The sequence below is a fragment of the Benincasa hispida genome, chromosome 1 (assembly GCF_027475165.1).
Source record: "Benincasa hispida cultivar pf3 chromosome 1, pf3_genome.v1.1, whole genome shotgun sequence".
NCBI lineage: Eukaryota > Viridiplantae > Streptophyta > Magnoliopsida > Cucurbitales > Cucurbitaceae > Benincasa > Benincasa hispida.
In genome coordinates this window covers 7319778-7336784 of record NC_143478.1, presented here as the reverse complement: position 1 = coordinate 7336784, position 17007 = coordinate 7319778, and the positions used below count along the sequence as shown (strand labels likewise).

The 17007-nt window shown below is 30.8% G+C and overlaps 1 protein-coding gene and 1 long non-coding RNA gene across 9 annotated transcripts; one reads left to right on the top strand and one right to left on the bottom strand.

The window, feature by feature from the left end:
* Positions 1 to 430: 430 nt before the first annotated feature.
* Positions 431 to 11876, top strand: PRD3 (putative recombination initiation defects 3). 8 transcript variants are annotated; one of them, XM_090310913.1, is made up of 12 exons: positions 431 to 672; positions 1273 to 1423; positions 2748 to 2901; positions 3077 to 3211; positions 3515 to 3567; positions 3679 to 3873; positions 4081 to 4146; positions 4238 to 4287; positions 4750 to 4903; positions 5073 to 5166; positions 6085 to 6193; positions 8955 to 11876. In XM_090310913.1, the coding sequence occupies exons 1-11, from the start codon at positions 608 to 610 to the stop codon at positions 6189 to 6191; spliced, it is 1224 nt and encodes a 407-aa protein (XP_090167039.1). In that variant the 5' UTR covers positions 431 to 607; the 3' UTR covers positions 6192 to 6193; positions 8955 to 11876. The 8 variants fall into 8 exon arrangements, 6 of the variants coding, with proteins under 6 accessions (XP_090167039.1, XP_038882642.1, XP_090167035.1 ...); XM_039026714.2 differs by having other exon boundaries at positions 6079 to 6193; XM_090310909.1 differs by having other exon boundaries at positions 5070 to 5166.
* LOC120073844 (uncharacterized) lies at positions 6647 to 8961 on the bottom strand. The gene is made up of 3 exons (XR_005480824.2): positions 8510 to 8961; positions 7303 to 7563; positions 6647 to 7031 (listed from the first exon to the last, which is right to left on the bottom strand). It is a non-coding gene; the product is annotated as an uncharacterized LOC120073844 (long non-coding RNA).
* Positions 11877 to 17007: the final 5131 nt, after the last annotated feature.

Genomic DNA, 17007 nt, shown 5'->3' with positions numbered 1-17007 from the left:
TGCATGGAAAACAACATGAAATAAAAAACAACTTGCTAAACTAATTACAAAACTCAAAGATAAGATGATTGAGGACAGTTTGGACATGAGGCCATTGACTAACATTACTTTGGACGAACATGCCCAAGACAATACTTTCACAGGCGACTTATGTAAGTATAAAGAAAATTTTCGAGCAAATTTGAATCTTGAGCTAAATTTTAGTTGTACTCCTCAAAAGAGGTAATCCGTACAATTTTCAGAAGATTTTTAGGATTTTAACAGAAATAAACCAATAAAAAAGGAGAAAAGAAATAAACCAATCAGAATAGCAGCTTCCATACATCAGGCCACTAGGCTCGATATAAATGGAAATGGGCCGTTAATTCGGCCCAAGATCTGAATCACATGAGGCGTTTCCCGCCATTGTTCTTATTGTCATATTTGTCATTTGGAGCTTTAACAACCTTCACGCTGGAAATCCTTCTCATTTCTTTACTGCAACCAAAGCGATTGTTGGCTGCGATTCCCAATCGTTTTTCTATAGCTCAATTACCCGGCAGTTCCAATCGAACAGTTGGAAGAGTTTTTGGCTTCTCAGTCTTCCCGCGGAGAGTGTTTCAATCAAATGCGGCTGAAGATTAACAAGGCCTGCGATCTCAGTTCTATCTCCGTTCTTCCTCCTCATTCCAGGCATGCATCTATTCTTGGTTCTCTTCAGCGTTATATTTTGTTCGAATTGCAAGAATTCATGAATAATAATGCGCAAAGAAGTTTAGGTTGCTATGTTGTTCATATTCTGTAGCTTGACATTTTTTTTTAAAAAAAAAATCATGCGCTTCTAGTTGTTTATCGTGTTATGAGTTTTGAAAGATATGGATTTCCTTTTCATCCTAGTTGCGTTCTTGATGTTTCAGAAGGAATTTGTAGTCTCCGAGCTTTTAAGAGTTCGATATTTATTTATTTATTTTTTACTGCAGAGACTTCGAGATTTTTATTTGCACACAACTTAGTTTGATTCGTTCTATGATTGGATTGACTTCATTCTTATCGATACAATATTCAGTTACTTTAAGTTTGGATAAAAAGACCAGATGAGTAAGAACTTGAAGTTTTCTGACTATAATCTTATCATGAAATTGCAAGTTGCGTGCGCTGTAAACTTGATCCAATCTCTTGAGTTTTACGTCATCATTTTCAATTCTGTTCATCGCAAAATTATTCAAGAAAATTTTGAAAATTTCTGTTAATGTATTCTAAAATGAAAACATGAATGGTCTTGCTAATCTGTAGGAGGTCAAATGCGTTAACCACTGGGCAGCAAGCACCACAGTTGCGATCACAACCTTCGCAACAATCCTTTTCTCAGGGTTTGTCATCTCAGCACGGCATGTATTCTCAACTTTCTCAGAACTCTTTTGACGAAGTCGTCACAAATGAACAGGTCAATCTCGGTTCTTCTCTGGACTTTCAGATTTTAGGACGTTGTTTGTCCATTAAGAAATGAAGGAAATGACACTAAAATGCTATGGCTCTTTGTCATTCCATGCGTATTAGCATTGAAGACAAAACTTGGAGATAGTTATTGTCATCGTTTAGAAACTACTTATGAATTTTATTTTATTTTCTATTTTTTGACTTACTAATCTACAAAAAAAGGAAAAGAAAAGGAAAATATCTCTTTAGTCCTTAAATTTAATTTGAGCTTTTCATTTGTGTGTAACAATGTAGTTGTTGCTTCTGAGGAAAAATGAATGAGAAAGAGCGAGTGTTTTTCATTCCTTGTATTTAGTTGTCTGGAGAGAATATCACTAATTACTGTTAAGCTTGCATTGTTTATTTATTTATTTATTTTTTGAGGCACAAACTCTTGGTTGTGTTACTGGAATATATAAATTATCCATATATATATATGTAATACATGCTGGTACTGAATGGTGCTTTCTTGATTGTCATTCTCATATCTATTCTCTTCAAAATAGTAACTGATCCAACTTAAAAACATGTGAACATGTATGCATCTTTCATGGTAATCGTTCTTTTTGAAAAAAACAAATTTCCCCATAGTATAGCATTCCTTCAATTCTTCATTCTGCAGAATATTTTCATATGCATGAACTGTGTTCAAATCCAGGGAGATAATTTCAAATCTACTCCGTCCCTTTAAAACCCTTTTGTAATCGCAGAGCCAAGAGGAATTCTCAACTGTGATGGAAAAAAGAACTGTTCACCGCAGAAAGAAACCTCCTCCTTGGAACACTATAGGCATAATAACTTCTCATAGCCTACTCACCTTGCAAAATGATTGACCACATAACCACTCTACCTGATTTTTTACCAGCCATAACGGAAACAAGAAGTTGGTTGACATGATGAAATCAGTGTGCTAGCAGGTTTTTGGTTACTCAGACACCTAAGCTTACGTTCATTTTGCAATGATATACAAACTAGCATTCTACAAACGGATACATAATATAAGAATACTTAAAACACTCATCACTTCCATATCGTATCTAGAATTTGGAAGTCAAATACCTCAAAATGTACCTTTAGTTTTACAAAATGCTTATATGTGTGTGTGTGTATATAAAATATCTTATTATCACTTATAAGACAGCACCATGTCGAATGCTCTTCATTTCTCATGCAATGAGGATCTGACTATGCTGTTATATTTACTTGAAATGAAGTTTTGTGATTACATTGGTGTTTTTTCTGTTTTCATCTCCTCTTATGAATTAACTTTTATGTACCTTTCTATTGGGCAGAGATTTAGCTCTCAAGACCGAGAAAACTCGATTAAGAAGAATTCCTTTTTTCCTCCTCTAAGTTACTCCAGAGAAGATTGCCAATTGGCACTCTCTAAATCTTCAACCAGTTTAACACAAAGATGGAAACCAACTCCTCTTCCCGACTCTAAGTGTAAGTTCACTCTCTTGGACTCATATGACGGACTCAAACTATTTCATTAAGTTTGTTTGATTCCGTTACAGCGTGGTTTAACTGTTTGAGTAGGGTAAGTTGATCAACTGCCATTTCTTACAACCTTGATATCTTTTTTTGTGACTTAATTTCATAGCTTTACTTTCCTTTTCAGGTCAAGTAGGTGAAGAACTGGACCGCCGCCTTGGAACTATAGAAAACTCATTAAACAAGTTTGGAAAGATCTTGGATTCTCTTCACAGTGATATCCTGCAACTAAACAAAGGAATGAAGCAAATTTCTCTGGATGGTGAGCTTTGCAATCCCTCAAGCTGAAAAGTAAAAATGGAAGAGAAACTATGTATTACTGCTTGAAAAACACTTTCTGCACTGAAACCTGATATGTTTGTTACTGACGTAGGAATAAGGTGATGAATCTACTTATTGCTTTATTCGAATTTCAGTTCCTTCATAAAGTAGGATTAAGATTGCTATGTTATGAATGTGAAAAAGGGAAAGTGCCCAAATCAGTACATAATCCTGACCTCAAGTTTAAAGCTTCAAGGCCAAAAGTTTATTCAAATAAAATGCTTATTTATTTTTCAAATTGCAGTGGAAGGCATATGGCAAAAGATGCTTGTTAACAGTAGCTCGCTGCAATCCATGGTAAAATTTTACTAGATCAATGCAATATTTTATTGACCATTAAGTTTCTTTAATTTTAATTGTAATGTCTAAATTGTGCATTCAACTAATGAGTACAAAGTTCAATGTCAGAACAAAGACCACGATGACATGAAAGCTACCCTCGATGGAGGCTTCAAATTGATATCCAATCAACTTAAGAAGGATGCATACCAAGAAAGGCTTAATGAGATTTCCAATGTTCTTTCTTCATTGGAAAAGCAAGTACAAGCATCTCAACTGAAATTAAAAAATGACTTCATCAGCACATTCACCCAAGAAATTAAGGTAAGTGTATGTTGTATCAAATATTGCTATAAATATGGCATCGGAAAGAAAATTGCTACAAATGTAAGCTAGAAAGGATTTGCCTCCTAACTCCATTCCAGCTATATATATCTATCGTAGAAGTACCCTGCCTAGATTTGTATTCTTATATTGTTTTAATTTCTCAAGTAAATGGTACTTTGTAGTCATGTACGTGTTAACTTGTAGGCGATGGTCTGTACCTTGAAGAACCCCTTGCAGAAATTTCCACCTCACTCTATTCAATCTCCCGAGGTTCGGTTTCTTGCTAAATATCAGTCCAATGTCTTAGGCATTTGTTTCATCTGAACTGTGTCTCATGGAAGGCTTTAATTGCAAATGTCAGAGTACTGCTTGTTTGGATGTTCCACAGCAAAAGCGACATCGATGTAAAATGTACGAATCTCAGTTCTCATAACATTTAGCTTGATTCCTAGTATTTTCATGCATTTCATATGCAGAAAGATATCATATCTTAAATGAATGAACTACTGATAATGGTGAATGGGTTTAGATTGAAGTGATGTATTCCAATCTGCGAGTTCAACTGTGACCTACAAAAGCTCAATGTTTTCTTCCGTTCACGTATATTTTATGTCTCTGATATATAGCAGTCTGGAAGTTCTCAAGAGACTTGTGGTGTTATATTCCATTAAATACTATCATATTGCATCCGGAATATAAGCGAGGAGGATAGAGATTTCCATTTGTCAGTAATGTAATCTTAATGTGGCATGAAAAATCATATTCTTAGCATCCACAATGTTCTGGTGATTATTAATGAACTATGGAATTATACGTATTGGTTCTTTGTTGCTTGGCATCTTAAGGGAACTTACTTTTTCCACTTAATATCAGTCAATCTGCATCTCCGAATGTTTGCATTCGAGCAACTACAGTACAAAAGGAGGAAGTAGGACGGTGGAAATCAGTAAAAGTGGGAAAGACGTTTTGCACTGGTAGTGTGGCGAAAAAGGATGATCCGAAGAAAGTAATTCCATTTTCTGAACAGGTACTGATTTGAATATCATTATTTTTCCTGCCATCACATTACCATTTATTGTGGAAATTGAGTAATTGCATTTTTGAAAGGCAATATTAAGCCATTCCTTGATTATTGAATCCAAAATTTACACATTATTCTACGGAATGAATAAAGATTTCATCTTAAATATTAGCAGCGCCTGGTGCTGGAAAGAGAATATAGAGTTATTGTTGATTCTGATGAGGAGATCGAAAGAAGTTTCTCCTGCTTAATTGAAGAGAAGAAAACAGGTGATTCCTGAAAATAAAGAAGACACTTCTAGATACTATAAGTAGTTTAAATTTAAATATTGCTAATCATATGTTCTTCATATGCAAATAGAGTAGCATGTAACTCATATGGGAAATGGACAGGATGGAACAAAGAAATAATGACATGTAACTATTAGAAAGAAAATTAAGACATGGCCGAGCTGAGATACATAAAATATCGTTATTTGGTATTTTATATTCATATATATATATATATATATATTTTAATACAAGGAAACAGTATTTAATATTTATATCTATAACTATTCTCTTCAAGTGCCCAGAAGCTTGTCCTTCGAAGGACAAGATTCTGATTTGAGTAGAATAGGTGATATGAGATTTGAGTCTATCATAGATTAGTCTAACAGAAAAAAAACTTCATTTTTAGATTCAATAAAACTGACCCAAAGTGCCCAGCAGCACCCGGCTGCTAAAAAAGGGATAAGATTGGCCATATATCGAGGCAGTCAGATGTGGTTTAGATGTGTCTGAGATTTTGTAGGTATGTGTCTGCTAAAAAAGGTTGAAGTTTGACCATTTCTTGAGTTCAAGGCGATTATGTCTCCCCTAGATATTGGACAGCTTTGGAGGAGCATTCATGCATCATAAGAAATGGTGTAGTGGTGTCGAAAAAACTTATTTTAGCGAGCAAAAGCAACGAGCCAACCTAAAAGAACATGAAAAGATGTATTCCCTTCCTACAATAGTAATACGGGGAGAGAAAAAGGGAACCCTTTCTAATGAAATGTTATTTTCAATAGTTCCGTTCATTGATACAATTCAATGTGCTTTATTTGGCTTGCAGATCAGTCAGCGTTATTATTTCTCTAGGCTAGATTGTGAACTGAATATTAGTTTTTTGTTTGATGATATTAACATGACAAATACTAGGAGAAGATGTACGTTACTATTCCATAGAAGACGCCAAGGAAGAAAGTGCAAGAATTTTAAGGAAAGCAAGAAGGCAGAAAAGAAAATACTGCAATCCTATAATTATTAATTGAAGGTACATTTCTGCTCCTTACATACCAATGATTTTGTGGTGACTCATTTTATGTTCTGAAAATTATTAATTCATGGGCATTGTGTAGGGAATGTTTAGTGAGTTAACTTCTAGGCAATAGACACTTAAGTAATCCAACATTGTAATGCATATTCATGTGTCCACTACGTTTCAAGAAATCACTTATTTAAAGAGTTCTGATAATCTTTTGTTCTAGCGACGCAGAACAGAAAATAAAACTCGAGAAAGAGAGGAAATAGGCGAAGGGAAAAAGGAGAACCAGCAATTTGTAGGTTAATCAGGGATGAGAATTAAATGTCCTTTAGAAATATTTGACAATCAAGGTTGTCATTTATACACTACAAATAATAAAGCCCGAAATAAAAACATTTTAAATCAACTATAATTGCTATGTCAAATAAAGTATGAAATTATGATGAATGAAACGTTCTAAAATTTGTACAAGTATTTTAATAAACTTTATTCATTAGTATCATTTTTCACATAAAATAAGATAACATGAAAACGAAAGAATATTTATATGTGATGAGGAGAAGAAATTCTTAAGCTAAAATTTAAAAACTACAGGAATGAATATTTATTACCATCAAGTATACAAGCAAAAGAGTAATCCCAAAATCTAAGAAGTTCACACTCTTTGATCCAAAAAGATCTGAAAAATCTTCCAATCATGATATTGTCTAGAAATGTGCTTCCTCGTTTCGTCCAAATATTGAAGAGACTTGAAATTGCTCATTTCCAAAAGATCCTACATTCTTTTGGAAGAGAAAAGGCTAAATAGTGTTCCATCGAAACAACGGACTAACCTCATTTCGAAATCCTGCATATATTAAATTCAAAAACCAAAACCATAGTATAAGAGTGAAAATACAACGTTGAGAAAGGCAAATAACCCATATTCTGGAAAAAAAAAACGATGGAGAAAGAGAACTATATTATATATATTTTTTTGTTTTATTCTTCCAAAATCAAAGTCCAAAAAGGATATAAAAAATTTATTTTTTTAAAAAAAATCTAAACTTAGAATGCCTCCATATAAAGAATAGAGGGCATTGGAAGAATAAATTCAAGATACTAAAAAGGAGACTTACATGGATAGGATTTCCTGGAATCGTTACACCACATTCATTTATTTTGATATCGATAGATAATATATTTGTAGCATGAAAGATTACTTTTTGATGCACAACTTGAAAATTTGTCTTGTAGTCTTTTATCTCATGGTGTGGAAATATTCTCTGGTACTTTAAATTGCATCTATCCAAGCCGTACTCTGCCCTTACAACCTTTTGAAAGAGATTGACATCTGAGAAGTGCATTTCAGCCTACTCAAAATTCTGTGCACTTTTTGTCTGGTTGAAAGAAATTAGATTATATTAAGATAACTGTTGCCTGAAGAAGAAGACTGCTGGTGAATGAATAGGCCTTTTAGTTTTAGGTTTAAAACGTGAGAAAAAATAGAGCTAGTATCCTATCCTTACAGCACTCGAAGTTAAACTAAATTCTAAAGTTTAAGCTCGATTTGATAACTATGTGGTTTATTTATTTATTTTTTTAAGTTACATTTATAAACAATATTTCCACGTTTGAATTTCTTTATTTTCTCGTCTATTTTTAGCCAAATGGCGAGAGCTAAAAAAAGTAGTTTTTGATTTATAGAATTGGAAGAATTCAAGTCTTTAGTTAGAAAAGATGAAAACAATATTAAAGAAGTTTTATAGTAATAGAAGAATAAATAGCTTTCAATTCAAAATATTTTTTTAATTGATATTTTTACTTGTCCGTATGCATTTAAATAGAAACTTAGGGAAATATAATTGTCAAAGTGAGTTTAGTTCAATGGTAATTGACATGATCTTCTTCCCGAAAGGTCAAAGGTTCGATCCCTCATCTCCATAATTGCCAAACTAAAAAAATATAATTTTTAAAAACTAAAAACCATTATAAATCAAATGGTTATTCAATGGGTCTAAATTATTGCCTCATGGGTTCTCACCTCAGTTTTTTTTCTGATGTGTGTTAGTGTAATGAAGAAAATACCAACTCAAAATTTCAAGTTCAGATATCGTATTTCAGTATAGATTTATAAACCTATAATTGATTTTAATGAAACAAAAAGTATCAGCTTTAACAGGAGTCGGTCTTCTTGTCTTGTCGTAGTTGAATAATAACTATTTTACAATTTGTTACATTCGAAAACCACTACCAAGATAACTTGCAGGAAAAAGATACTATTATTCTTAAATCTTAATTTTTCAATGCAAAAAGACCCCGTCATGAATGAAGGCTCAAACAAACCTTTACTCTGTATGCCAGATCATATCATATTGATCTTTGATTCGAGACAATATCTCGAAATTAGACATCGCCATGGTGAGAAATGATTGAAGTGTTCTTGTTATAGAATCGTTGGGGAAGAAATATTCCTTTATTTCACCAATTTGTGGTTGAAAGAGATTTGATCTCGTGCTATATGTGGCTATATGATCTTTACCTCATGCCAAATTCTGTAACATTTATTTATGGACACATGTAGCATAAGTCATAAGTTCATAACTTCTCTTAAGTAGCCAAAGCATAGTAAAGTAATAATTGACATGTATTCGGTTCGAGATAGTAGATTCAAATTTTCATATCTGACTTGTCCTATGAAAAACTTAGATTTAGGATTACAACAGATTATTTTATCAAATCTAAGAAAGTAAAATGCGAGATCACTGAACAACTGTATTTTCTTTTGCAGGTGCAAGATGGGTCAGCACGATCAGGATGTAAAGACCTCTTTCTTCTAGGTAATTGGATCCTTATCTTGCTTTTGAATGCCCACTTTTGCATGCTGTCCATTATGCTTATCTGAGCCTTCTTGCTTTTTCGTACATCCTCCTTTTTTCTTTTCCACTGCTCAAATCCCTTCAAATCTTTTCTTCTTTTCCCCTTTCCTCCTCCCACTTTGGAATCTGGACCACTAACACACCACTTTCACTCAAAAGATGAGCATAACTCTAACTTGCTCTTGACATAAAAATACCCTTTTGTGTTGGGGAAGGCTCTTTTGTAGGACATTAAAATAAGTTTAAGCCATTCCTATTTTTAGCTTTTTCTTTGAAACGAAGCAAAGCTGTAGATATATTAGTTCCTCTTAGCAATGTGTTCCCTTTTGGTTGTGGGTTTGGGGATAGTGGGGTTTGAATGATGAAGCCCATTACCAACTTTCCTTTTCTTTTTCCCCTTTGGAAAGTCCACGTTTCACTGAATTTGACAAAGCCCACAAAGCAGATATTGTTGTCTGCCAGTCCAACTAAGTCCCACATGGTTGTTCTGTTTTATCAATGCCCTGTTTTCTGGACCATAAGGTCTATGATTTGGGAATCACGGGTTATTTTACAACTCATAAACTTCCGATCTTTTGTCCATATTCAAATCTTTAGTTTGGTATTCTTTGAAGTTTTGATTCTAAAATGGCATATGGTTGAGAAAAATATAGAAGTATTGAATATATACACTATGAACATGATCTGATTTTGAGCCATGTGATATAAAATGGGAGCGGCATGAGCGTTGTTTAACATTTGAAAGAAAAAGTAAAAAGAAGAAAAGATGAAGACACTCCAATTTTCTATTGAAAAATATAATTTTCTTCTCGAGTGGAGCGGGTCTCGAAACTCTACTAAAATCCAAACCTTCCATACACACCATAGCTTTCTGCTATTGAAATAAACTATAGGTTTAAAAAAATTGATTTTGAGCCGACAAAATTGATATTAATAGGTTCTAATTCATTCTCGTGCTCTTAATATTACTATGTCGATTAGTTATTAATTTGAAAAAAATAAATAAATCAGTTACTGAACTAAAAATAATAATATTTATGTAGTGTCCTTAAACCTTATATTATGTTTTTATTTTGGGTTGGTTGTTAGAATATAGAATTGATGGAAATGTGAATAAACTAGTAAGGGAGGTCATCAATGTCCTGACGCCAAACTTTATATATATTTTAGTTCACTAATTCGAGGTGGGAATAGAACAATTGTTTTTTAAGATAATAAAACAAGGGTAATATTTAGGTACATTTTGAACATCACATAACTTTATGCATACCTTCTCATCACTCACATAAAAAAAAAATTATTAAAATTTTTCAAAAAAGATAAAATGCAAAACTTATCACATGACAAGTTATGATTGGATAATTTGGTGAGATGCACGTATCTCATACCCGAAATATACTTGAGTGTTTTTCTTGTTTTATCAACTAAGCTATGCCTGAGTTAATACCACTAAATTGTACTTAAAATAACTCTTTTGTTATGCTATTATTAATGGTACACCATTTATAAAGCTTGTACATTAACGATATTGAGTCAAATATCTGATCCTCCAACTCTATATATATTGTCAAATAATAATAATAAAAAAAATAATAAAAAAAGTGCAGTGGCAATTTTGTTTAAAAAAATATTTAGTCTACTCGGTAATGCTATTAATGACATTAGGGTAGGTAAAAATATATTAAATTTAATGACGTAAATGAACTTTTTGATAATTTAAGAATTTAGTGAACACAATATTAAAAATATAAATATCGAAGTCATTATAAAAGTACGTTTATCAATTTATTGATAATATTTACACATTTTAGGTGTTAAAAAACTAGTTGTTTTAGGTGTAGTAAAAATAGTTGTTTTGTCGTGAAATTAGGAAATTAAATTTTATTATTTAGAGGGGTCGAGGAAGGAAATTTAGTTTCCTTTCAGATCCACTAGCATTTAATTTTATGCTATCTTAGGGATAAATTATTGTATGAGGGTATACAATGTTACTTAGGCTTTATCAATAGCTTGATAGTAGATTCTATGATAAATAAATATGAACTACCACTGTGTCTAATCTTATTCAACAATTAACACTTCCTCTTATTCAAGCATAAAAAGATGTGTATTTTAAGAACTTTTTTTTTTCATAATTTAAAATCCAATAAAAAAATTTAAAAGTAATTTTTTTTTCTTTAAAAAAGAAGTTAACCATAGATGTTAATTTTTTGAAACAGAAGCAAAACTTTCATTGATGTAATGAAAAGATATTGCTCAAGATACAACGAGACACAAAAGTCATAGAGTTCGGAATGAAATAACAATAGTAATCAATAGCTAGTAACCTAAGGATCAGTGAGCGCATCTGGTTATCTCAACTAGGTTGATACAACTTTAGCGTCTTCATCATTTCTCAATATAAAATATAGCCAAAGATTATTATTTAGGAGTGATTACGTCATAATATCAAAGTACATGGTTAAACTTAAGAAGCAAAAGTACTCCAATTTAGGCATATGTCTTGGATAGAATAGCCAACAAAGAATTTAGATCGTGAACACCAAGAAGAAGTAAAGAGTCGAACTGAATCAAATTGATCCGACCAATCAATGAGTTGGTCGTAAAAAATTCTTTGATTACGTTCAAATCCAACCTCTGGTAAGCTTGTGACAACGTTAGACTTTAATAATTGAGCTTTCGAGGATAGTGAATGACCAATCAATATTTGAGAAATATTGTCACGGAACGAAGGCCCGAAAACCCATAAAACTCTGAAGTAGGAGAATAGCTTCCAGCAGTACTTGCTAGAGAAGGGGCAACTAAAAAACAGTTGTAGTAAGTCTTCACTATTTGCAAAATTATAAATAAAGATGAAGAGGGTCTTAAATTGCGTAGGTATTTATAAGATCTCATTTTAGATCAATTAGAAAATGATTGATTTTTTTTTTCTTTATGATAATTCTAAAGTACCTATGTTAATTTCGATGGGTGACCTATGTTTTGGAATTTTAAAAAGTTTATCTTAAAATATATTTCAAGAAGAAAAATCCCAGATGGGGTATAGTCAAAGAGATATCCATCGAATAGGGAGGGGTCGGAGATGTCATTCCCCATTTCCGTCCCCGCTCCCCATTTCATTCCCCATCTTCGTAAAATTCTACACGGGGATCGGGGTGGAGATTCTCCATGGAGAATTCGCGGGGATCGGATTCCCGGGGAATTTTTCTCCATTACTATTTTACCAATTAATTTAAATCACTAATGTGAGCAAAATTTAATTAAATAATTAACTTTATCATTAAATTGTTTATTATGATCAGTTTTACATGAAAATTTAAATTTAAATATAAATTACTAAAAAAACTAATTAATTTTTTAGTAAAAAGAAATAAATATAAATCAATTATTCACATATATAATCCAAATTTAAATATATTCATTATCTTTCCCAATAAATAATCAAATTTGAAATTTAAGTGTAATATTTATATAAAAATAATAACAACATAATATTATATAACTATACTAAATAAATATGTAGAAACTAATCGGAAGAACAGGGACAAGAAATGCATTCTCCGTTCCTATCTCCGTTTAGTTCAGAGAGAATTTTTTTCTCCACTCCCTCCTTGTTTAATCGAGGAATTCCCATCCCGTAGAGAAATTAGATATTTCTAGATATAGATTGATAAATAGCCCAAAACTTTTCTCACACTAATCTCCTTGTTGACGTGTTCTACTTTATGACATTTTCAGTTTTCATCCTCACATTTGTCCAAACCCTTCCCTTAGTTATGTTCATATATTGGCCACTTTATTGTATTTTATAACATTTTGATTTATGCTTTTCATGACATGAAAATTTTTGTCTTTATACATCTATGTGGGTTTAATCAAGGACCAAGGAAGGTAACCAAGGCCAGCTTGGCAACATAGTTATCTCTTTGTCCTCCTTTTTCTTCTATAAAAATCTTAACTACCACCATAAATGTTTTCTTAATCTAAATGGATTAGACCACGAATCCAACTCCACTTTGGAACCGTGTGAGGAATAAGATTCTCCATAAATTTTTATTTTAGGCACAAATGGTCAGGTTAGTAGAATATTCGGTAATTAGGACTTTTATTTTATTTTATTTCTGTTGGAATAAATGGTATATGTTATTTCGCTTAAAGTTGCATTGTTTCATGAATAAATATGTTCTTTTGAAAATAACAACTTGAAGAAAAAACAAAACTATTCGAATGGCCACGAATAATCTATAAATATAACTCTTCTTCAAATTGCTTTTAACAACTTTTTCATAAACATTTTTTCTCTCATAAAACTTTTCTCACTTTTTTATAAATTTGTGCAAGTTCGATTTATTTCTACAAAGTGTAGTTTGTTGAATTTTGTGGACGAGGTGCTATTTTCATAAGAAAGTTAATTTATTCTATCTGGGAGACAATTACTTATGAAACTCAAGCATAAGTAAAATTATCTTAAGTAGACAACATGAAGTCGTTATAAAATTATCTTAAGTAGACAACATGAAGTCGTTGGGCTCAGATTCTTTTCGGTATATCAGGTTCTGTATTTTTTTTATCTTTTGTGATATCATTCATACGAGAATCTTAAGATTGTTATATGATTAAGGTTAGTGTTATATGATTAAGATGTTGTCTTATTAGAAGATTTTTTTCTCTCTAAAGTAGGATGGAGATAATTGAACAAAACTTCTTTCACATTCTTAATTTTCTTTATTAGGTGATGCCCATTGCCTACCATGAAACATCTAACCAATTTGATGCTTGCTCATTAGCCACCTTATAATTTTTCCAATGATGAAATCTGAAAGCTACCTCCACAAGCATGCCTTTCTTTCTTTCACCCCACAAGAAAAGAGAAAGAAACTTTTTTTTTCTTTTTTAAATATTAAAATGAGAAAAGTCTTTTAAAAAAACAATATTTGGAGATAATAAATTGAATTGAATTGAATTACTGTGTTTTTTGCAAAATTGAAAGTGTTATTCAATATTTTATCGAAAATTTTGAAATGCTATGTAGCATGCCTAATGTCTTCAACTATAAATAAGGTTAGGTTGACTTTAATAAATAGATATTAAAAAAGTTATTAAATTAATATCATGATTATTTAATTTTCTATGTAGAGAAATTTCCTTAAAAAAATTACCCTTGAATTTGAAACCAATTATAAATTTTGAGTATTAAACTAGTTATTCTTGAAAATAATATGTTGCATTTTTTTTTTTTGAAAAAAAACCCTCCCACAACTATAAAAAATAATAACTAAAAAATAATTAAAGAATTTAAAGAAAACAAAAAATAGAAAACACATGAATTTACCTGAAAAACTCCAAAACTTCAGGAAAACAACCACGGTCTATTAGAAAAAAATCAACTCTGAGAAAAATTGTTAAAATTGCATAAAATAATTAAGACCACTCTTTCAAAATTTTTGTACTCTTCACAACCTTGATTTATAAACTCAAATTAGAGAGTACAAGATGAAATTTTATTGATATTAGCATATCCAAGCGTTTTTAATTTGATTTAAAACTAAAGCAATTGATTTTTTTTTTAATAGTGTTTGGAATCTTACTTCCTTCAACCTTTTCGATATGGGATAACCACTCTTTTATATTTTGTCAAAATCCTAACATTTTTTTTCGTCTTCTTTTTTCGAGTAGTAGTTTGGATATTGATGTTAGAGTTGAAGCTTGGAAATTGTCCATTGATCTGATCAGGTTTGTTTGTTGGAGATAGAAAGTTTATCTGCCTAATTGATCAAGCAATTTTAATAAACCCAGCATCAAGGATTATATCTTACTTCATCGACCAAATTAACTAGTAAGACATTAATAATAATAGTAGTAATAAGAGGGGAATTTGAAATAGGTGGCAAATCCAAAAAGTACAATTAGGGACGTACCTTCAAAACTTACGAAAAATTGTAGATATTACAAAATTCTCAAATTTAAATTTTTGTTTATTCCGTATTTCAATTTTACCCTTTTAATAAACCCACGTGTTTTTGGTATATCAATAAACTAATATACCACATTTAAAGTAAATTAGTTGTGTATTTTTAACTTTGATTTGTATACTTTTTATATTTTTTTGTTTGCAGCAATATGAGTTATTACTCACTTTAATTTTTATATTTGCTATATTTTTTTTTATCCTTTTGTAGTTATTTCATTTTTAAATGATGTTGTTTTTTTCATTTTTAAGTACAAAGATACAATAGGTCGAGAGGATTCAACCTAAAACTTACTAACACTTAGTTTAATATACTCATTTTGAAAATGTCGTGTTTGGAATAACTAGAGAAAAAATGTTTTTCAAAAAAATCATCTTTATGATTTTTTTAGAACACTTGAATAACTAGTCATTTTCACCCATGTATCAAATGTGTATCAATAGTATAATAAGTGTGTGAGACATATACTAGTAGTATATCAAGTTATATCAATAGTATATCAAATGTATCAAGTGTGTCACGTGAGTTGAGCTTGTTTTTTGCTATTTTTGCAAAAGTAATAAGCCTGGACTATTAGTCTAATTTTTTAAATTTATTTTGTCAAATCTTCAAGAAACCCAGATAATAAATACAATAAAAAGATCTTATTAAAAAATCCCTTTTAACAAATGAAGCCAAAAAAAAAAAAAGAAAAAAAAAAGATGCATAATTTTCGAAAGTAGGATGGATAGGTGTGGTACTAGTTATAATCAAAGCAATAAAAAAACAAAAATTAGTGAGCCATCAAATTGTGGGGCTAACATGTATCCATAACGTATGATAGGGAAATCCAACATTAGACACCAAGTCTTTCTTTAGTTCATCTAACCCAAAATCATCACTACATAATCAAGTGAGAGTCCTATTTTTCATATATATATATATATATATATATATATATATATATATATATATATCAAAATCTTTAATTTAGAGTGAACATGATAGATCAAAAAATCGAGTCGATCGATCGAATTGAAGTCAGTCGATCAAGGAAGGAGAGAGGGTTGGTCGCTGTCAGTTTGCAAAAATTAAAAAAAATTAAAGAGTAAAACTGACCAAATCGATTGACTGACTTTTACTCCTCAACAATTGAAGTTGACTAGAACATTTACTAAATCGACTATATTCAATTTGGTCGGAAAACTGACTCTGACTGATGATACTCACTCATATCCTACTTAAAGAAAAAGGTTAGGCTCCCTCATTTGTATTCATGAGATCATAAGCTTCATTATTTTCCTCTCCTGTGTGCATTTTCTCAATGGAATATTTTGGAATTTTTTATGGATTTTGCTTTTAAAATATACTATTGTTTCTTTTTTCTTTCTTTCTTTTTTTTTCAATTTTTTATACATCACAAAATAAAGAAAAATACGATATAAGTTTGATTCTTAAAATTTCAAAGTTGTCTCTACTCAATCTTTGTATTTAAAAGTGTTTAAATATGTTCTAGAGCTTTCAAAAAAAAGAAAAATCTATTTTATTCATCTTAAAGTTTTTAATTTTTTTTTTTTCAAAGGTGCTAGACTGAATGTAGTTGATAGTACAAGTAATATGCCAATTCAACTATACTCATTTTGACTTATAAATATATAATAAAGTGCGTATTTACATAATCCAACTTCACAACATAGAGTAATAAGATAAAAAAATGGGTAGTAAATATAATAAACATCTTGGATTGTCTATTTTTAAATATAGTTTTTTTTTTAAAAAAATTATATATACATATATTCATTTTTTTAAACTTGTGTAAGTTGCAATACAAGCTGGTTTGTTCCTTTAAATTTTTAACCAAGATGCTTTGAAACTTTTAAATGGTCTATTTTGTTCTTATTCTTTAAAAAAAATTATATTAAACTCTTTAATTTTCAATTTATATAGGATAGGTTTTGACTTTTAACTTTGTTAAATGGCACTAACTTGTATAAAACTAGTATATCTATATCATTAT